General features: G+C 39.8%; 1 protein-coding gene across 1 annotated transcript in view; it reads left to right on the top strand.

Annotated features, from left to right (window-relative positions):
* The window catches only part of AGBL1 (AGBL carboxypeptidase 1), a gene marked incomplete at both ends in the record, with an annotated part of 284899 nt that overhangs the window by 44691 nt on the left and 223945 nt on the right, over nucleotides 1–16263 (top strand). Inside the window, 3 exons of the mRNA XM_084293364.1 lie at nucleotides 9428–9636; nucleotides 12903–13068; nucleotides 14045–14118. Coding sequence (XP_084149490.1) covers nucleotides 9428–9636; nucleotides 12903–13068; nucleotides 14045–14118 — 449 coding nt within the window. The remainder of the gene's footprint in view (nucleotides 1–9427; nucleotides 9637–12902; nucleotides 13069–14044; nucleotides 14119–16263) is intronic.

The raw sequence follows: 16263 nt of genomic DNA, 5'->3' as shown, positions 1-16263 counted from the left end.
CCTGTTCCAGCAACGAGCGTGCTACCCTTTTTTGCCTTTTTTCCCCATCCAAAAACACTTAGCTTTTATTACCAGAATTTAATAAAGCTTTGATTAAGAAAGAGCACTCTACTATTGCAGACAATCTACTCTACAATAAATCACAAGGGCGTATTGTCCTTCTCTCTCTCTCTCTTCCCCCCCGCTCCTTTTCTCCCCTCCCCCTTCTCCTTTTTATAGTATTAGGAATAATGCATTTGTGAAAAATTGTAGTCCTGGAAGCAGTGCTTAAATGAGAACACTGCAATGGGATCATGTCTGAGTTGTACCAGCTCAAGTGATGAATTTTGAAATAATGCCCCAATATTAACCTTGCTGCCTATATTTAAAGGTCACGTTATTGCAACCAGGGAAGACCTTCTGTTTTGGGCACTAAATCTTAATAAGGGGGCTGTGGGGCTATGCCACAGCCACTTGCAATACAAAAGCAAAATTAGCATTTAGAATAGAAAAGAATTCACAGAGAAGCCTAGAAAAGCAGCGCGAGATCTGAAAGCTCATCAAACAGTTCGAACTTTTCTCCATGCTCCTGGTACCTGCCATAAAACAGGAGTTCAGAAGTGAAATTCTGCTGTCCCAGGATATTTATAGAACTGGTTTTCTGTGTCAAGACTTGTTCTGGGTGTAGAGATGAGGATGGTACAGGGAAGTGGTGAACTAATCACTGAGGGAAGCTGCAAAATCTCTTGAGGAGTTCTAAACCCATGTAAAAGTCAGCACGTGTGAGGGGACCTTTAGTCACCTGAGGATTATCTAGGGAATCTGAAAAGGGTGGGATTTTGCTCCAGATTCTCCCAACATTTTTTTTTTTTTTTTTTCTGGAGTGAAGTAACTTCTAAAGCAACTTTATTCATTTGTTCTTAGAATAAATATATCTTTCTGAATGGCTCTTCCAAGCCAGTTTAGGCTGTAAAAATATCTTGGTTCTTCCTCTTACTCTTTCTGTGCTTTGGGAAGTGCATGGAACATTTCCAGTACAACATACTGTTCATCGTAGTAGTTTGTTTTGCGTGTTTTCACAGAGGGCACAAAATAAGAACTCTAATGAGAATTTGGTCTATTGAGCAAAGCCATGTGTTGTCACTTTGGAGGATCACTGTGATAATACATTAGGGTTCTCATGTTCATCAATAATGCTGACCATCGAAACAAAAAAAAGGCATTGCTTGAGAGAGACTTCTTCATTTGGAGACACCCTTCCAGGTTTGGCATTGTCCTCTCTCCCTTATCATTTGCACTGAACAACACTGTTGTGGTAACCCCAGCTACTGCTTCCACTAGGAAGTGATTTCAGGAAAACACATGGCCTATTTTCAGCTGATGTTTAGTTAAAGCACTGGAACTGGGATTTGGGAAGTGGTGCCAATACTGTGTAACCAAATAGAGCACTGCAGCTCACAAACCTGCTACTTCTGGTTTCTGATGGTTTCTACAAGCTGATGATCAGTGGTTGGAATATCTTTTAGCTTTCCTTGTCCTGTAGCTCAGGACATTAGAAGCTCCAGGCTTCTGGAGGAGACTGTGCTCTGGTAGCTGCATACAAATTAGCAGGCTGTGCCTTTTGGGATGTATGGGTTAGGAGATGTGAAAAACATCTCTGGTTCTTCCAGAGATAAATTCACCATGGCAGGAAAAGAACCAAATTGTTTTTCACAGTTGTCTCAGGACAGCTTTGCTCGTCACAGTTAACTTACCTATGCGTATGACCTTAGTGTCTTTGAATGACGTGGAGGTTCTTAGAAAGCTAAAATATTAAATATTTTGATTAAATACTGTGAACGTTACAACACTTGAAAATTTCTTGCAAAAACACAGGGTAAAACTGCATGGTAAAGCATTCAGAAGGCCTTTAGCATGTTTTAGATGAGATGCAAACTGAATGGGAGGTGGGAATCCCATAATGTGCTATGGTACTGAATTACTGGACTGATTATTGTGATGTTTGTTGAAGTCTTGCAATAACCCGCTCGTTGGGAAAGGCTCTGTTTTGCTGGGGTTGAGGGCTATAAAGCAGACAGAACAAGAACATGCAGCTTCTTGAGGGTCTCCCTGCAGGGTTTTTGTATCGTTAAAAACTTCAGCTCAACATGAACACAAGGGTTATAACTATACATGGAGGGTGCTGGAGGGAAACTGTCCCTCTCACTTCCGGCAATGAGCTGTGATGGGAAAACAGTTTTAAAGGGAACAGGCAGATGGCAGTATGTCTCCCTGATGGATTCGGAAATATCCATCTTCATCTCCTCAGGCTTCTCTAAGTTCTTAGTCCACCTGCAGAGCCAAGGGCTAGATGGAAACTTTCTGGCCTCTGCCTCTTACCTAACAGAAACTGATGCAAAATGTCCACTTAACAGGTGCATATCACTGCAAGGAGTAAGATTTGCCCTGACAGCCTCACTGGAGAGGGGAGGGAGGTGGGAAAGCACTCTGCATGCTCATGGTTCATCCACAACAGGGAGGAAATGCTTGCACACCCAGCACAAGAGCAGAGGGACCTTGGTTCTCCTGTTTACCTGTACCTGAGCAGAAGTTGTTGATGGCCATGGAGGTGGTGAATAATGTTTAGGCTGCTCCTAAGAAAGTGCTGTATCTTTCTATCAGTGGAAGATACAGAGAAGATGTTTCACACCTAACTATCAGCCAGTTTCTCACTCCTGACTGTCTCTTTCTATGCAATCCAGAGTCATTTCCCCATCCTTGTATGCTGCTCTCCCACTTGCATGCCATCTGTGATACAGATAGCTATAGAGCAGTTTAGGCAGGGTGAGGAACAGCATCCATCCCACCGTCTCTTCTCTGTCCCAGGGTACACCTGTTACTTTTTCTAGCCTTGTTTTTCCTACTTCTCTCTACATCAGTCTTCATATCTTGCTTCAGTTCTGTCTTAAGCTAGAAGAGACCTGAGTAGGTCTCTTTTTCCCTGTAAGAATCGCGGGCGTGGATGGGACATACCCCAGCTAGAGCCTTTTTGAGAAGGGATAGAGGGTGAGGGAGCTATTTCTTTTGGTTACATCCTCTCATCCCCATTAAAGCAGGCATACTGCATTTTTGGGGAGCTGGAAGAACACTGGGCACCTGATACAGAAGTGTGGACAAACATGTCCCAAGGCTTGCATGCTGAAGGCAGTGTGATCACCGCTCAGCACCTGAAGCCACACGGTGGCGATGTTATTATAGGGAACCCTGCTCCCACCGGTGCTTAATCCAATATTTATTTTGGGTGAGTAATTTGTTTATCAGCAGGTTATTTTAATCTAATTTTGGTTGTATTTGTTATTCCTGACTATCTGTACTTCCCAGAATTAGTGGCTTGCATGTCTTTAAGGAAATTAGCTCGAGCAGATCTCAGAGGCATTTGCTCTGCTGATATTGAAGCAAAGGGTTAGGGCGATGGGCAGGGCCCTTGTTGCAATGCTTGCCTAGTAAAAATGTAGTGAGCAATTTAATGAGACAAGTTGTGGTCATCCCCGATCATGCCTCTTCTATCAAGACAATTCTGTGTGCTAACGGTAGTTATTGCTGGTGGTCTTCCCCCTCTTGCTGTATATTTTCCCTTCATCCTTTTGTCATCTTCATCTTCTCTTCCCCTTTTCCCCCCCCAGTCTTTCATCTCTCACTTCCTACTGTTTCCACCTCGTTCTTCTGTCAACTAACCTTTTTTAACCTTTCACTCACATTTTTTCTTTTTAATCAAAGCATAGGGATTATGTCTTATGGCTGGCAGGATAAAATAATCAGTGTCATTTTTTTCCTTTTATGCTAGCATCAAGTAGGGGCAAGTAACTGCAAGGAACAGAAAGCAATATTCTAGCACACAAGCATATTACAGTTTCTGAAAGGCCTGTACCCTCTGTCTGAATTCATAATGCTTTTCAACAGACTGACACAGGTCTTTGATCGTGAGTCAAGGTAGCCCAATGCTTAAACCATGTCAGTTCCTGTAGCTAACAGCACCCCATCAGTGACTTGCCTAGTATTTTGCTAGGTACCAATTTCTCACAATCAGTTTAAGACTTTGTTTCCCACCTGTGGATTCAGACTCCATTAGTAGTCTGGCCCCAAACCTATTATTACAATTTGTAGGATACCATGATCAGAGTTAAATTTGCAAATAGTTCATTTCATAACTTTCTAGAACAAGTTCTGTGCCTATGTTTTCTTCCTGAATTTCAGAATGCAGATAGTCTTGATTCTGTTTTTAAGCTGCTTTGAGAAGAGCCACTTGATGGGCAAAGAGGGAAATTGAACCTCCTTTAAATTCCTTTCTTCAGGATTCGCTGCTCGTTCATAGAGATGTTCCAGGCAAAAATCTACTCAGTGCCCGAGAGAAAAAAGCTTCCTTCAGCTCCCTGGGCATGGCAACTTTCCACTGTTTTGCTCCTGAGGGTGGGTATAATGGAGGTAAATTGACAAAAGCTGAACTAGTCTCTGACATCCTTAGTAGTGATTGCTTGCTGCCTGTGTCTTGGCGTAGGCAGTGTTTGTGCCCCTAGTGAAGATCAGGCTTCAGAAAATTCAGTGGCCAAATCTGGGGAAGCTTCCCAAACTCTAGCATCCTTAACTTGAACTCTTTCAAACCACTTTGAGGAAAAATCAACCTGAAAATTTTGAGCGTTTTTTTTTTTTTTTTCTGGCTTTCTGTTGGGTTACAACTGAACTGAATGAAACTGAAAAATAAAGGAGAAAAGAATCTTTTTAAAGGTCACTTTCCTTCTGGGGTTAGTTAAAAAAATTTCAGAAAGGGCTGACTTGCTTAATTTTTATATATGAATAATGCAACAAAGGCCAATTAGAGAAGAATCATGTCATGATACAATTTGCATGATTGCTGCTAAACTGGCCAGTATCTGGAGCTAAAAAAAAATCAGAGCAGAAAGAATTGATTGTTCTACTGATACTAAGCTCATCACTGATTCCTGGTCTAGGAGCAGACACGGTATTTATACTTCTTTGCAAATCCTGCCTCTACCTTTGTGCAAGTGCAATACCTCTGTTCCAAATGCTCCAGTGCATTCCATCTCGGGATGGTTGTGAAGCTTACAGGGCATAATTAGTTCCTGGCTTCTTAAAGAACTGAACCTAATGCTAGCTTCTTGCTAGAACTGCAGGAACTGTAAAACCCACTGGGTATGGACTCATCCCACCACTTGATGGGTGACTGGGTTTCTCTGAGGACCATAAATTTGATTTTCATAGGGAACCCTAATGTTTGTCTCCAGCAAAAGTGGTCTCACAATGACAGAATACAATAGATGTTTTCACTTAGCTGTAGGAGGTATCTTGTGTCTTTTATTCCCAAGAGACAATATGTGGAGCAGAGTAGGGGAACTGGAGATTTTCTTACTCCTTTCACTCCCTTAGGGGCCATGGGGTTAATCTAGCAGAGCATTTTTATCTCCAAACCGTAGCAATGTATGCTCTTGGCATAATGAATCAGCTGAGTGGCATCAACAAAGAGATTTAAATAGATAGACAGAAAGATAAATATCTCTTTGTTCTGCCTGGTAAGCAGTGCATTGCTCATCATATTTCAGGATGACTGTAATTCAGTTTTGTGATTAAATATACTGCATGTTTTCCAGTGGTCCTTGTGTTCCTGGCAAACACTTCAAAGGGGGCTGGAATACAAGGAAGGGCTTCAGATTTTTTTTTTTTTTTTTTTTTTTTTTTTGACAGTCATAAGACTTATCTACTAGTTCCTTTCATAATTTTCTAATACAAGTTCAAACCCTGGCTTTAGAATCTGTCCTTGACCCTCAACACAAAATTAAAGTTCTTTCAAAACTGTGGATTTCTTTGTCATATAAGCCCCTTGTTAACCTTTGTGCATCTCTTTTTAGTATGTCCACATATTGGCTGTGCATCCGTGTTACATGCTCTTAGCTAACTGAACAGACCATTCAGGCCAGCTACTCTGTCACCACAACAGAACTATTTTCAATGGTTAGCAGCGCTGCCCTGGAAGCCAAAAGAGGATGACTAATTCTAGATGTGTGAGGAAATTAAGACCACAATGAGTGTCTTCGTATTGCCTGCCCAAATCTCAGTGGGTAGAATTGAACTCCTGTAAAGAAAACAGTATGTGAGTGGTAGGGTTGGGGAAGGTGGTGAAGGGATGCCGGAAGACAGACCAACCAACCATGAATTAAACTATGAAGTATCATGCCTGGGCACTTGTGAAAGTTGCCCAGAAGAAAAACTTCCATTTTGACTGAACATACTTGCCAAGCCCAAGAAGGTAATAGATTTTAATAAATAAATAAATAAAAATGAACTAAGCAAAAAGGGTCAAAAAGTCATAGGATGCTTTACCACTTACCACATGGATCGTGCATACTCGCTCCAGGAGGGGTGAGTTCTTGCTGTCTACAAATCTGTGCAGTGCTGCTTGTACCTGTATGATTCATTTCCACCATCTGTATTTGTGCCAGTATATAGACAGATACACAAGCAGGTGCATCCATAGATGGAGGCACCAACAGACACAGACAGGTGGGGAGGCCTCCTTTCTCCATTCTGCCTTCTGGAGATCTTGGCATACTTCCTCCTTCATTTATTTGCTACCTTATTGACTATACAACTGAAAAAATCTGGAAGGAAAAAAACACTGAAAACACAGGAGAGCAGAAGAGAATCAATGGAATGAGACAAAGAAACAAAATGGATGCTTTCTTGCCCTTTCAGTTAAGTAATTCTCATTGCTTCTGATCAAAGTGCTGAGGGAGCCATTGTCCTGCTTCTCCCATCTCCTTGCAGAACAGACTGCCTCAGATACACTTTTCGAAGTGACTGTTTTGTTCTTAAAAGCGGTATGGAAAAAAATGAGGGAAACAAAACTGTCTTGCTCAGCTTTCTCTGTGCTTTTCATCCAATGATGAGGCTGATAAGCAATGGGACAGTTGTTTTCTGCCCCCCACAGAGCCAGAATCCAAATGTGAAATTTTGACCTGAAACAGAGGAAAACCTCACAAACACGCTTTCTATCTACAGGATATCTACGCTATCTATCTAACCATCTATCTATCTATCTATCTATCTATCTATCCTATCTACAATAGAATTCTATTTAACTTCCCCAAGCTGCTCTACGCATGATGCTTTCCAATATTTCCCTCAGCGTATTAACATTGACACAGAAAGCTTGGACATCAAGTGGTGAATGCCAGGAGCTGTAAATCCTTAAATATAGTCTAATTTCATCTGCCTCTGAACAGTTAAGGGAGGGTCTGAGCCTGATCTCTACTGTCCCTACCTTGCACTGCCTGACTCTTCTTGTCATGTTTTATATACTTATTGACTTTTACAGAGCTCTCTGAATAATTCTTCAAGGAAGACTGACTGATTTAAGGGGCAGGTCATCCTACAGGTTAGTAAACATGACAGCTGGTTGAGGATTAACAGGAAATCATGAATAAAATCATTGGGATTGATAAGGGATTCTCAAACAATTAAAGTGTTCTAGCAGAAAGTCAAATAGAAACAAAAAAAAGAATGAAGGTCAAAGGAAAAGGATGACCTACATGCTAACCACCACTGAGCCCCAAAATACAAGCTGTACTGGTAGAGAGAGTGTGAGAAGGTTAAAAGGGGGATATAGTGCTACAGAGGGATGTGGACCACAGTGTAGGTATCTGGCATAGCTGTGCATAAAGTACAAGAAAGGAATACCCGTGGGACCTGCAGGTCAGTGCAGTGGCATATCAACAGGATGGTGTGAAGATGCAAAGCAGGATTAAAATGAGTTAGCAGGCTTTTCATGGTCTGGAACACTGTTTATTTCCTGCCTTGTGATGGCAAAGGTAAAGGAAAAAATGCAGGGTGAGACCAGGTAGGCCCCCCAATACCATCTTGAGTTAAAATTTGCTGATGTACCATGGCGAGAAAATTGAGATATCTTCACATATCTTCCTTCTCCTTCCTGTTATTTTCATGTATCATCGCTGGGATTGAGGTCTGCTGCCTACTAGCTACTTTCCGGTTATTCTCTCCATGGCTTCTCTTTCTACTGATTTTCTTCATCCAGAATCTTACCCCTTTACGTTTTCTCTTTTCCTGGCCTGTAAATCCTCACTGATGACTTTAATGTTCCAGGTGTGAGAGGTTCTGGCACTCTGTTTAATGAACTGGAAATGAATTGGAGCCTACTAGCCCTGGAGAATCCATACCAAGAGCCATCTGTTGTGAGCTGCAAATGCTGATCGGTATTCAAGGAGCTGAGCTCCAGTCTCACATATGCTACCTGGCCCCTTGGTTGATTAGCGAGCTTCTGACAGCTTCTAATACATGTCACAGTGAAGAGTGTCAAGACCAGTTGGGAAAGTGTGTTTAGGCAGGGTTGACTCGATTGAAGTGATTCTAGAGTCTGGTATGGCTTCATGTTTGTCCCGCGAGGCAGGGCAGGGGATACTGTGGGTGAAGGGATGTGCTTTAGAGTAGTCATATGAAAGAATTTATGTTTTATCACAAGCTTTATAATCTTCTCTGAGCCCCATATCCTGAAGCTGCATGATTAAGGGAACTTCACATCTTTTCTCTTATATTTTTATAAAACTACCTTTTTTTTTTTTTTTAATATTTTCTCATCTTTATGAAGTAAAACCTTTAAACTGGATCTGAGCATTACTTTAAACTTTTTCAGAACCAGAAAGAAACAGAAAAGAAGCCAAACTGCTATTGCTCATGCTGGTGTTTTGTTAACTTTTAAATGCCGTGGGTTTTATCTAGCCTTATGATTTTAGGAGAAGGGCTATGATTTTCCAGCATCAACTGACTCATGGCTTTCACTATACGTGTATGTGTGGGAATGTAGTTAGAAGTTAAATATAATTTCACTGGCTGTGACAGTACAGCTACAGGACCTCTGTATCTATTGATCTCATCAATGTTTTCTGCCAGGACTCAAATACAGCACTATATGAAGACTATATGATCTGTTGTCAACTAATCTTATTGTTTAGCTTTTTTCAGTCCTCGGGATCTTCCTTAATTTTGCAAATGCTTATGGTGTTGTGATCTGGATTAGCTTGTTTAGCACTTGGAAGGAGATAAGAGCTCTGTGCCTATGCCAGCCCTGGTTTGCTTAAAGGAAAATCTTTGTTCTTTAGGGTTCTGAGCAACTGTTTCCACCTAGACAGGAGATATTTCTGTCTAATTCCAGGAACTTAGCTTAACAAAGTAGAGATTTAAAAATGCTGTAAAAATACTTAACAAAGAACTGGATCTTAAACTCTAATAACACAACAAAATAATTAGCTGTGTCTATTAGGCAAGAAAGAGGAGCTGTAAAAATCTGAGTTTCTAAGCACTGAATAGCCATGTGGTTCTCAAATAAAATGAGTAGTCAAGAGAGTTTCAGCCCCTTCTTTCAGCCTTTCTTCTTTGATTTCAGAATCTAACAGCCGACGGGCAGTGAACAGAGGCTACCTGGGTGGATTGCTGAGACTCTATCAAGACTGGCATCAAAATGACATCTCCAACAACTACATCTATATTCGTAGGGGTCTCCTGCTCTGCCTAAAGCACATCACCAACATCCAGCTGGGCAGGGAGACTTTCCTTGGTTCCCGAGGTATGGAGATTCTCTTCACGAGTGTGCAGGTAAATGGTGCTCCTGTGCTGAAGTGAGATGGATTGTTCAGTTAGTGTTGGGTCCTGTCTCACAGTGTAGAATTTTATTGAAAACTAGACATTTCATCCTGCAGGGAGTGCTGGTATTATTCTGGATTTCTAGAACATATATGAAAAAAAAATGATAATGTCTAAATAAAAAGTATTGACAATTTTCAGACAAATGCAAATGTTTCAGTTTTCAATTAATTTTAATCTCTGCTGAGCCTCACAGAAATTGTAGTTCACTCTTTAATGATTTTTTTCCTTTTCCCTTGTGGATCCTGCTGTCTGCTTGGACAGCCTCTCCTGAAATGCAGTGCAGAGTCTCCACAGAAGAGTTTTTGAGGTGTTATGTGACATGTTTCTTTCTGAGTATTCAGATGGATAACTGCACTGTATCACTTTTTCCGTGAAGGAATGTTGATTTAGTCAGACTCTTGTTAATGATGAACATAGAATCATTTAGGTTGGAGAAGACTTCTAAGATCATTAAATTCAGCTGTTAAACTTCCAAAATGCATGAGCTGCTTTTACAGAGGCCCAATTTTAATCTTGGGAAAGATGGTGTAGGTCTGTAAAGAAAAATGACATAGTCCCAAGGATAGGATCCCAGTAAGGTATAGAAAAGGTAGATTTAGAACATTAATGATTTCCTCACAGTCTCTTGCCAACATACTTCTTTAGCCTCCTTTGGAGAAGTCCTGCACGGAGAATCCTCTAGTTCTTGACCCATGTGATTCCACAAGGAGTGTTTTCATTGTCATTCTCAATGGCCAGTGCATTATCTCCTTTCAGAACCATCACATACAGGACGAAAAACTTGTCCCTTTCTCTAGAAAATCCATTGCTTTGATATCCTGTGTATCTGCTCTTCCACTGTTTCTATTGCTATCGAAAACTATTCTCTTGTGACAAAGATACTTCTTACCAGCAGTAGATGATAGGATGGCAGGCTTTTTTTCCCACCTTCCCTTCAGGTGACCACAGTCAGCAGAGCTTGCAGGGAGTACAGAGACTTTTTATGGAGAGTCCCTGGTCTGCAGAAACTTCAGTAGGGTACATGGCAATGGTTGCTTGAGGGTAGATGTCAGCTTATTCCCTCTCAAGTGCTTTCTACAGCCCTCGTTCCTTTCTGAGCTAACATCTCCTGATAGCTCAGCCTAGGAGCAACACCACAAAAAGTGCAAACATGGGGTCACATTGGGCGAATAACAGGAAATGACATACTAAGTATCCAGTGAACACTGAGAACACTAATCCTTCCCAAGGTTAGAAGTGGAGCGGAAATGAGAGCTTCAGGGGCCCCCAGTTACTCTTTTCTACTGTGTGCTAATAGGTTGATCTTGCAGGAGGAATTACCAAGGTTAATAGATTCAAAGCTCAACCATCCTTCCTTTCATCTTTGGCATATTGTCAGTCTTACAGTGTCTCTCCAAGATGTGAGGCATCAGGAGGAGTCTGGCAGCCATATGAGATGTCACTCATGTTCTTCTTTACTCCATACTCCCCTCTGTATTCCTGATATTATCTGTTAGAATCATTCTCTTTTGCCTTAGTGTAATATTGAAGACTTTTTTTTTTTTTTTTTTGCATATATCACATATATGTCATAGTATATTGTAAGAACATTATAGCTTCAAAGGTGGAAAGATTAACTGCAGATGCTGAAAAGCAGATCCTGTGGATTTGTGGATTCAGGTTAGCTTTACATGAGGTTTCAGAGCTAAGGATTCACTATGTTTCCTCATTCACAACATTCCACTACAAAGTAAATGGGATAGTTTGCACACATACAAAGCAAACGGCTCTCTATTTCTCAGTTGTCAAAATAAAAAATACTTTCTAATACAGTGATGCAACACTTTGCAGTCACCCGTAAACCATGTTATCTTGGAATCTCAGAGCAATTTATGATCAGTAATGAAAGCAGTCCCACAGATTCCCTGTAAGGTATCTGGAGGCTTGTTTGCATTTGTAAGTTAATTTGCTATAAAGAAAAATGACTTTCAAACAGTATTCTTGAATAACTCCACGTGTGGAAATTCATTGTCAGTATGAACGTCTTGCTCTTGACTATCTCAATTCACTTTGAAATAAGTAAAGATGGCTAGCCCAAGGCAGTCATTTACAGTCTTGTATTCTACTAAAAAACAGAACATTTTTAGTTAGTAAGATATGTCTTGTAAACTATATAGTATAGTAAACCATAGTCAAGATTTATTCTGTTTTATTCTGTTTAGACAAACTTTTCTTCTCTTTCAATAACGAGCAAACTAAGGTGCCCAAGCACCATATGAAAGAGTGAATAAATTGAAGAACTGGAAGTAGAAACCATTTCCCCTTGGTCTTTCTCTTTAGCCACAGTAGGACTTTCATTGGAGATGCTTTCAAAATTGTCTATTCTCTCACCCTTGTTCATAACAGCCAGAGATCTAGAAAAATGTATTAAGATTCTTGTAGTGAGTCTTGTAAGCATGTCAGCTTTAGATGATTTTTCTAGTCTCCCTACAGGAATCCTGGTTAATCCCACTGAATCTTTTAATGCTGTTCAATCATACATGAGAAAACAGAATAAAATCCTGGAGAAAAAAAATAAAAAATCAACACAGAAATTTTCCTGTTCTTGCTTATTAAGAAGCACTTTGTTTTTCTGGCCCATTCCTTGCTCTGCTGAGTTCTTCTTCTCTAGCCAGTGTCCTAACTATAGTCTGTGAGACAGTGGCACAAAGTGTCTACTCTGCCCTTTTGTCTGTTCCACTTAACTGTGCTGAAGGGAGGTGAACACTTTTAAATGATATTAGAACTTATTTTAATATTTCTTTTTTGCCTTATAGCACATTCATGCTGTTGGAATTACATTCCTGTTCTGGTGGGCTAAACTGTAGCTCCAACTTGATAAAGATATCAGCATGCTCATAACCATGGTACAAGCTGTGAATTTCAGAAAGATGCTGCATAGATTCATCAATCTGATGGAAGCTGTATAGATACAATAGATGCGCTATACTGGGGGGAAATATAAATGGTTTTCTGAGTAGTGCTCCTACCAGTTTTAAGCTTCCATACCCACCCCCAACCTCAAAAAAAAAATAATAATAATGGAAAAAAAAAAAAAAAAACACACAAGAAAAAGATGAAAACATATCACTAATACATGTTCCAATCCGAATAATGTCTCTGGGAGATCATATGCAGTAGGCAGGATGATAGTAAGAAGCAACCAGTTCTTAACATTGGTTTCCTTTGGTTCACAGGACTGTTTATCTTGCAAAAATCTGGATCCTATCGTAACCACTGTGACTCAGATTCTAAGAAAGTGCTACCCCAAGGAGCCTCTGCCTGTGGTGTCAGTAAAATGTTCCTATTCCTTCCCTCTTCCTGGGAATGTCAAGACTGAATCTCCGTGTGTGGGATTTGAAGGTAAATTGCTGAAGGGTGAGTTTGGTAGGAGGAAAAGGAGCATGACATAAGAATTAAATGTGGGATCTGGGGAAGGGATTCTTGGCAGCATAGTCCTGAGTTTTGTGATTAAAATTAGTCTGGTGGCCTACAGTGGCGCTCAGCAGGGATGAAACCAATTCCACGTCTTCTTGAGGTTTGGAGATTCTGTTAGGAGAATAAATCAGAGAAGATTAAAAGGACCAAGGGAAATAAAATAAACTATTCTATGATCCAAAATAATAACAGAACAGATAGGGTATGGCAGAGGCTGGAAATGTCATTGCTCCATAACAACAACAGAGAGGGAAGAAACGGTATCTGTGCATGACTGTGGGGATAATGCTGCCCTGCAACTATTTCAGGAAAGAATTGTGGGAAGTATGATCCTTTTTCCTTTCTAAAACACAAGCAGATAGCAGGCAAATTGCTTGGGTAAATGATATATTTCAGCACTTGATGAAAATAAGAACTTGGGCACAGGCGGGACAGCCACTCCACAGAAACAGAGACGCAAACTCCATGATACACACAAACAATTTCTCTGTTGTTTTCAGTTTCACATGGAAGATTCTCAGATACTATAATGATGATAACAGTAAAACACCCTAATCTAGATAACATGGATTAAGACCATCCTGTAATATCATTGCAGCCGAGCAGAAAATCTCTATTGCTTTCTAATATGAGTTGGATCCATATTGTGGTGATATTTGTCATGGTTTTGAAAGGCAGTACTTGATTCCAAGAGAACAGAGCTTTAAAAACAGGGAGATTTAGTGCCAAATTCATTTATACTAGATTAACAAATGGGATCTGCTTTAATCAGGGTTGTGATGGGTTATAGTTGGAAGGCATGTGAGCCACGCGTGCGAGAGACTGCTCATATTTCTCTGGAGGGCCTGAGAGGGATATTAGATTGAACCCTTTTGGCTCTACCCCTTTTGTACTTCTGCAGATGACTGTGAAAGTGATGGAGAGGAAGAGGTAGAGAAAGACCTGGATAAAGGCGACGTGGAGAGTAAGGAGGAAGTAGGTATATAAACAACAATTTCCTTTATTATCCGTATACTGCAAAATAAAACATTTCATTGTCTATTTTGATATCCGGACAGACCATATAAGCAGAGAATGTAGATATGTACATAGTCTCATAAGTACACTATGAATAATAGAAGAAGAATACTTGAAGGAAGAGAAAGGACTGCCTTTCACTGAAGAGCCCCCAAATATTTATTGTATTAATTGCCAGGCTTGTGACTCCAGGTACAGGTTTGGTGACTTCTCTGTTCCTGAGACTGCCCAGTGACTGTTAGTATCACATGCACAGTCAGGCATAAATGAGTGATCTTTGATTTCAATAAGTGTACATCATCCTCAGCAGAGGATAAATGAATTATCACCCAGGAAAGACTAACCTTCTTTTTCTTCCCATATCAGAGCATATTTGTTGTATTCACCTATCCTAAGAAAAACGTTAAATGTTTTAAGTCACACCTGGAGCATTTGAACTTAGATTCCTTCTTTATTTGCTGCTGCACAAAAAAAAAATAAAATAATAAATGAAACGAAATACTCAATACTTACTTTGCCCTTTGCGCTCTTTGACATGGCCTAACTGGCAAAAACAACAAAAAAACACCATCAGCTGAGGATGAGCACAAAGTTTTTGTTCCGAAGATACATACAGGCTCATACACAAATGTGAATTAACGAATGCTGCTAGTAAGTCTTGTCCACAGAAAGTGTTTGGGGAAGGAAAACAAAAGAAATGAAGTTGCAAATGAAATGAAGTCTAATTAAATGTGATTGAGACTTCTGTGGAAGAGTTTTATCATTAGTTGCTCTCTTTTTCTCTTCAAGCATTAAACTGATATGTCACCCACTGAGAAAAGTAAAACAGAAACAAAATAAAACAAAGCAATACTATTACTTCACACCATAGTGTCCTAACTTTCCTCTCTGTTATTATCTATATATTAGAGGTTGTCAAGATGCTCACTAGGAAGAAGGTTCATTGTGAATTTATCTCCTTCTTTAATTAGTTATTCATTCAGAAACAGAGCCTATATGCCTCTCTTCTGTTTCATTATTCACAAGGATTTACTGAGTAGAAGTGAGCAGTTTTGTTTGTTTTTGCCTAAGTTTACTCTGACTGAGTTTTAAGTACTATTTGTTGGGTGTGCTAGTCATACATCTCCCATGACAAATCTTTCTAAAGGGAAAACAAGAAGGGAATGAATAATGAACTTTCAGATCACCTTTTTGTATGAGATATAATTTGCACAGTGTTTCCTGGTACTAAGATAGCTTACAAACATGTTTGTGGCTAGCCACACATACTGGGTAATACCAAACAAGCAAACTTGGCTCTACATTTCCAGCAGTGACTGTTCATACAATTCTACAAAAATCAAAATTTTCACCTCAAAAACAGATCTACATCAAGTTTGAAGTTTTTTTCTGTATTATGTTGTTGATGATAAATCCTTCTGAACTGACCTCAGATACTCTGACCTGAGATGCTCAGAGGCTCTCACTGCCCTTTCAACTATGCCCAAAAAACAGTTCAAACTGCTCTGAAATACGGCTGTGGCTCGGGGTTTGAAACACCGTAGATGTTTTTGCATTCAGGGAAAAAAAAAAAAAAAAAAAAAAAAAAAGAACATGGTAACAGCTTCAGAAAACAGTTTATTTATCAGGAGTGAATAAATTCTTTGCTAGCATTTGGTGGTGCACACTTACTAATGCATGCTGAATTATTAAAATAATGCTGTATTGTAATGACCATTCGATAATGTCATGTCTCCATCCTTCATTCTTGCCTCATCTTTCCCTGGTTACTTATGCAAAAATGGAATGCTTGGCACAGCTTCTTTTTGGTTCTGGAATCTGATATGGAGGTGGTTGCACATCAATTTGATCCTCTACGGTTGCTTTTGAATGTGAAAGTTTCAGATACAATTCTTATCCGTGCTTTACTGATAACTACCTAAAAGTGTTTTTTCATATATAAAAATAAAAATTAAAAAAAAACAAACAAACAAACAAAAAAAACAAAACAGAGTATAGAAAATGGATTGGGCAAGAATTTTAAAGATTGTTATTAATAGAATTGAGATAGGAACATAAAATATGAGCAATTGGTTCCTGCAAACTCGGTGATGCTGAGGTGGG

The sequence above is a fragment of the Netta rufina genome (assembly GCF_964035555.1).
Source record: "Netta rufina genome assembly, chromosome: 11".
Lineage (NCBI taxonomy): Eukaryota > Metazoa > Chordata > Aves > Anseriformes > Anatidae > Netta > Netta rufina.
This window is presented reverse-complemented; position numbering and strand designations above follow the sequence as displayed.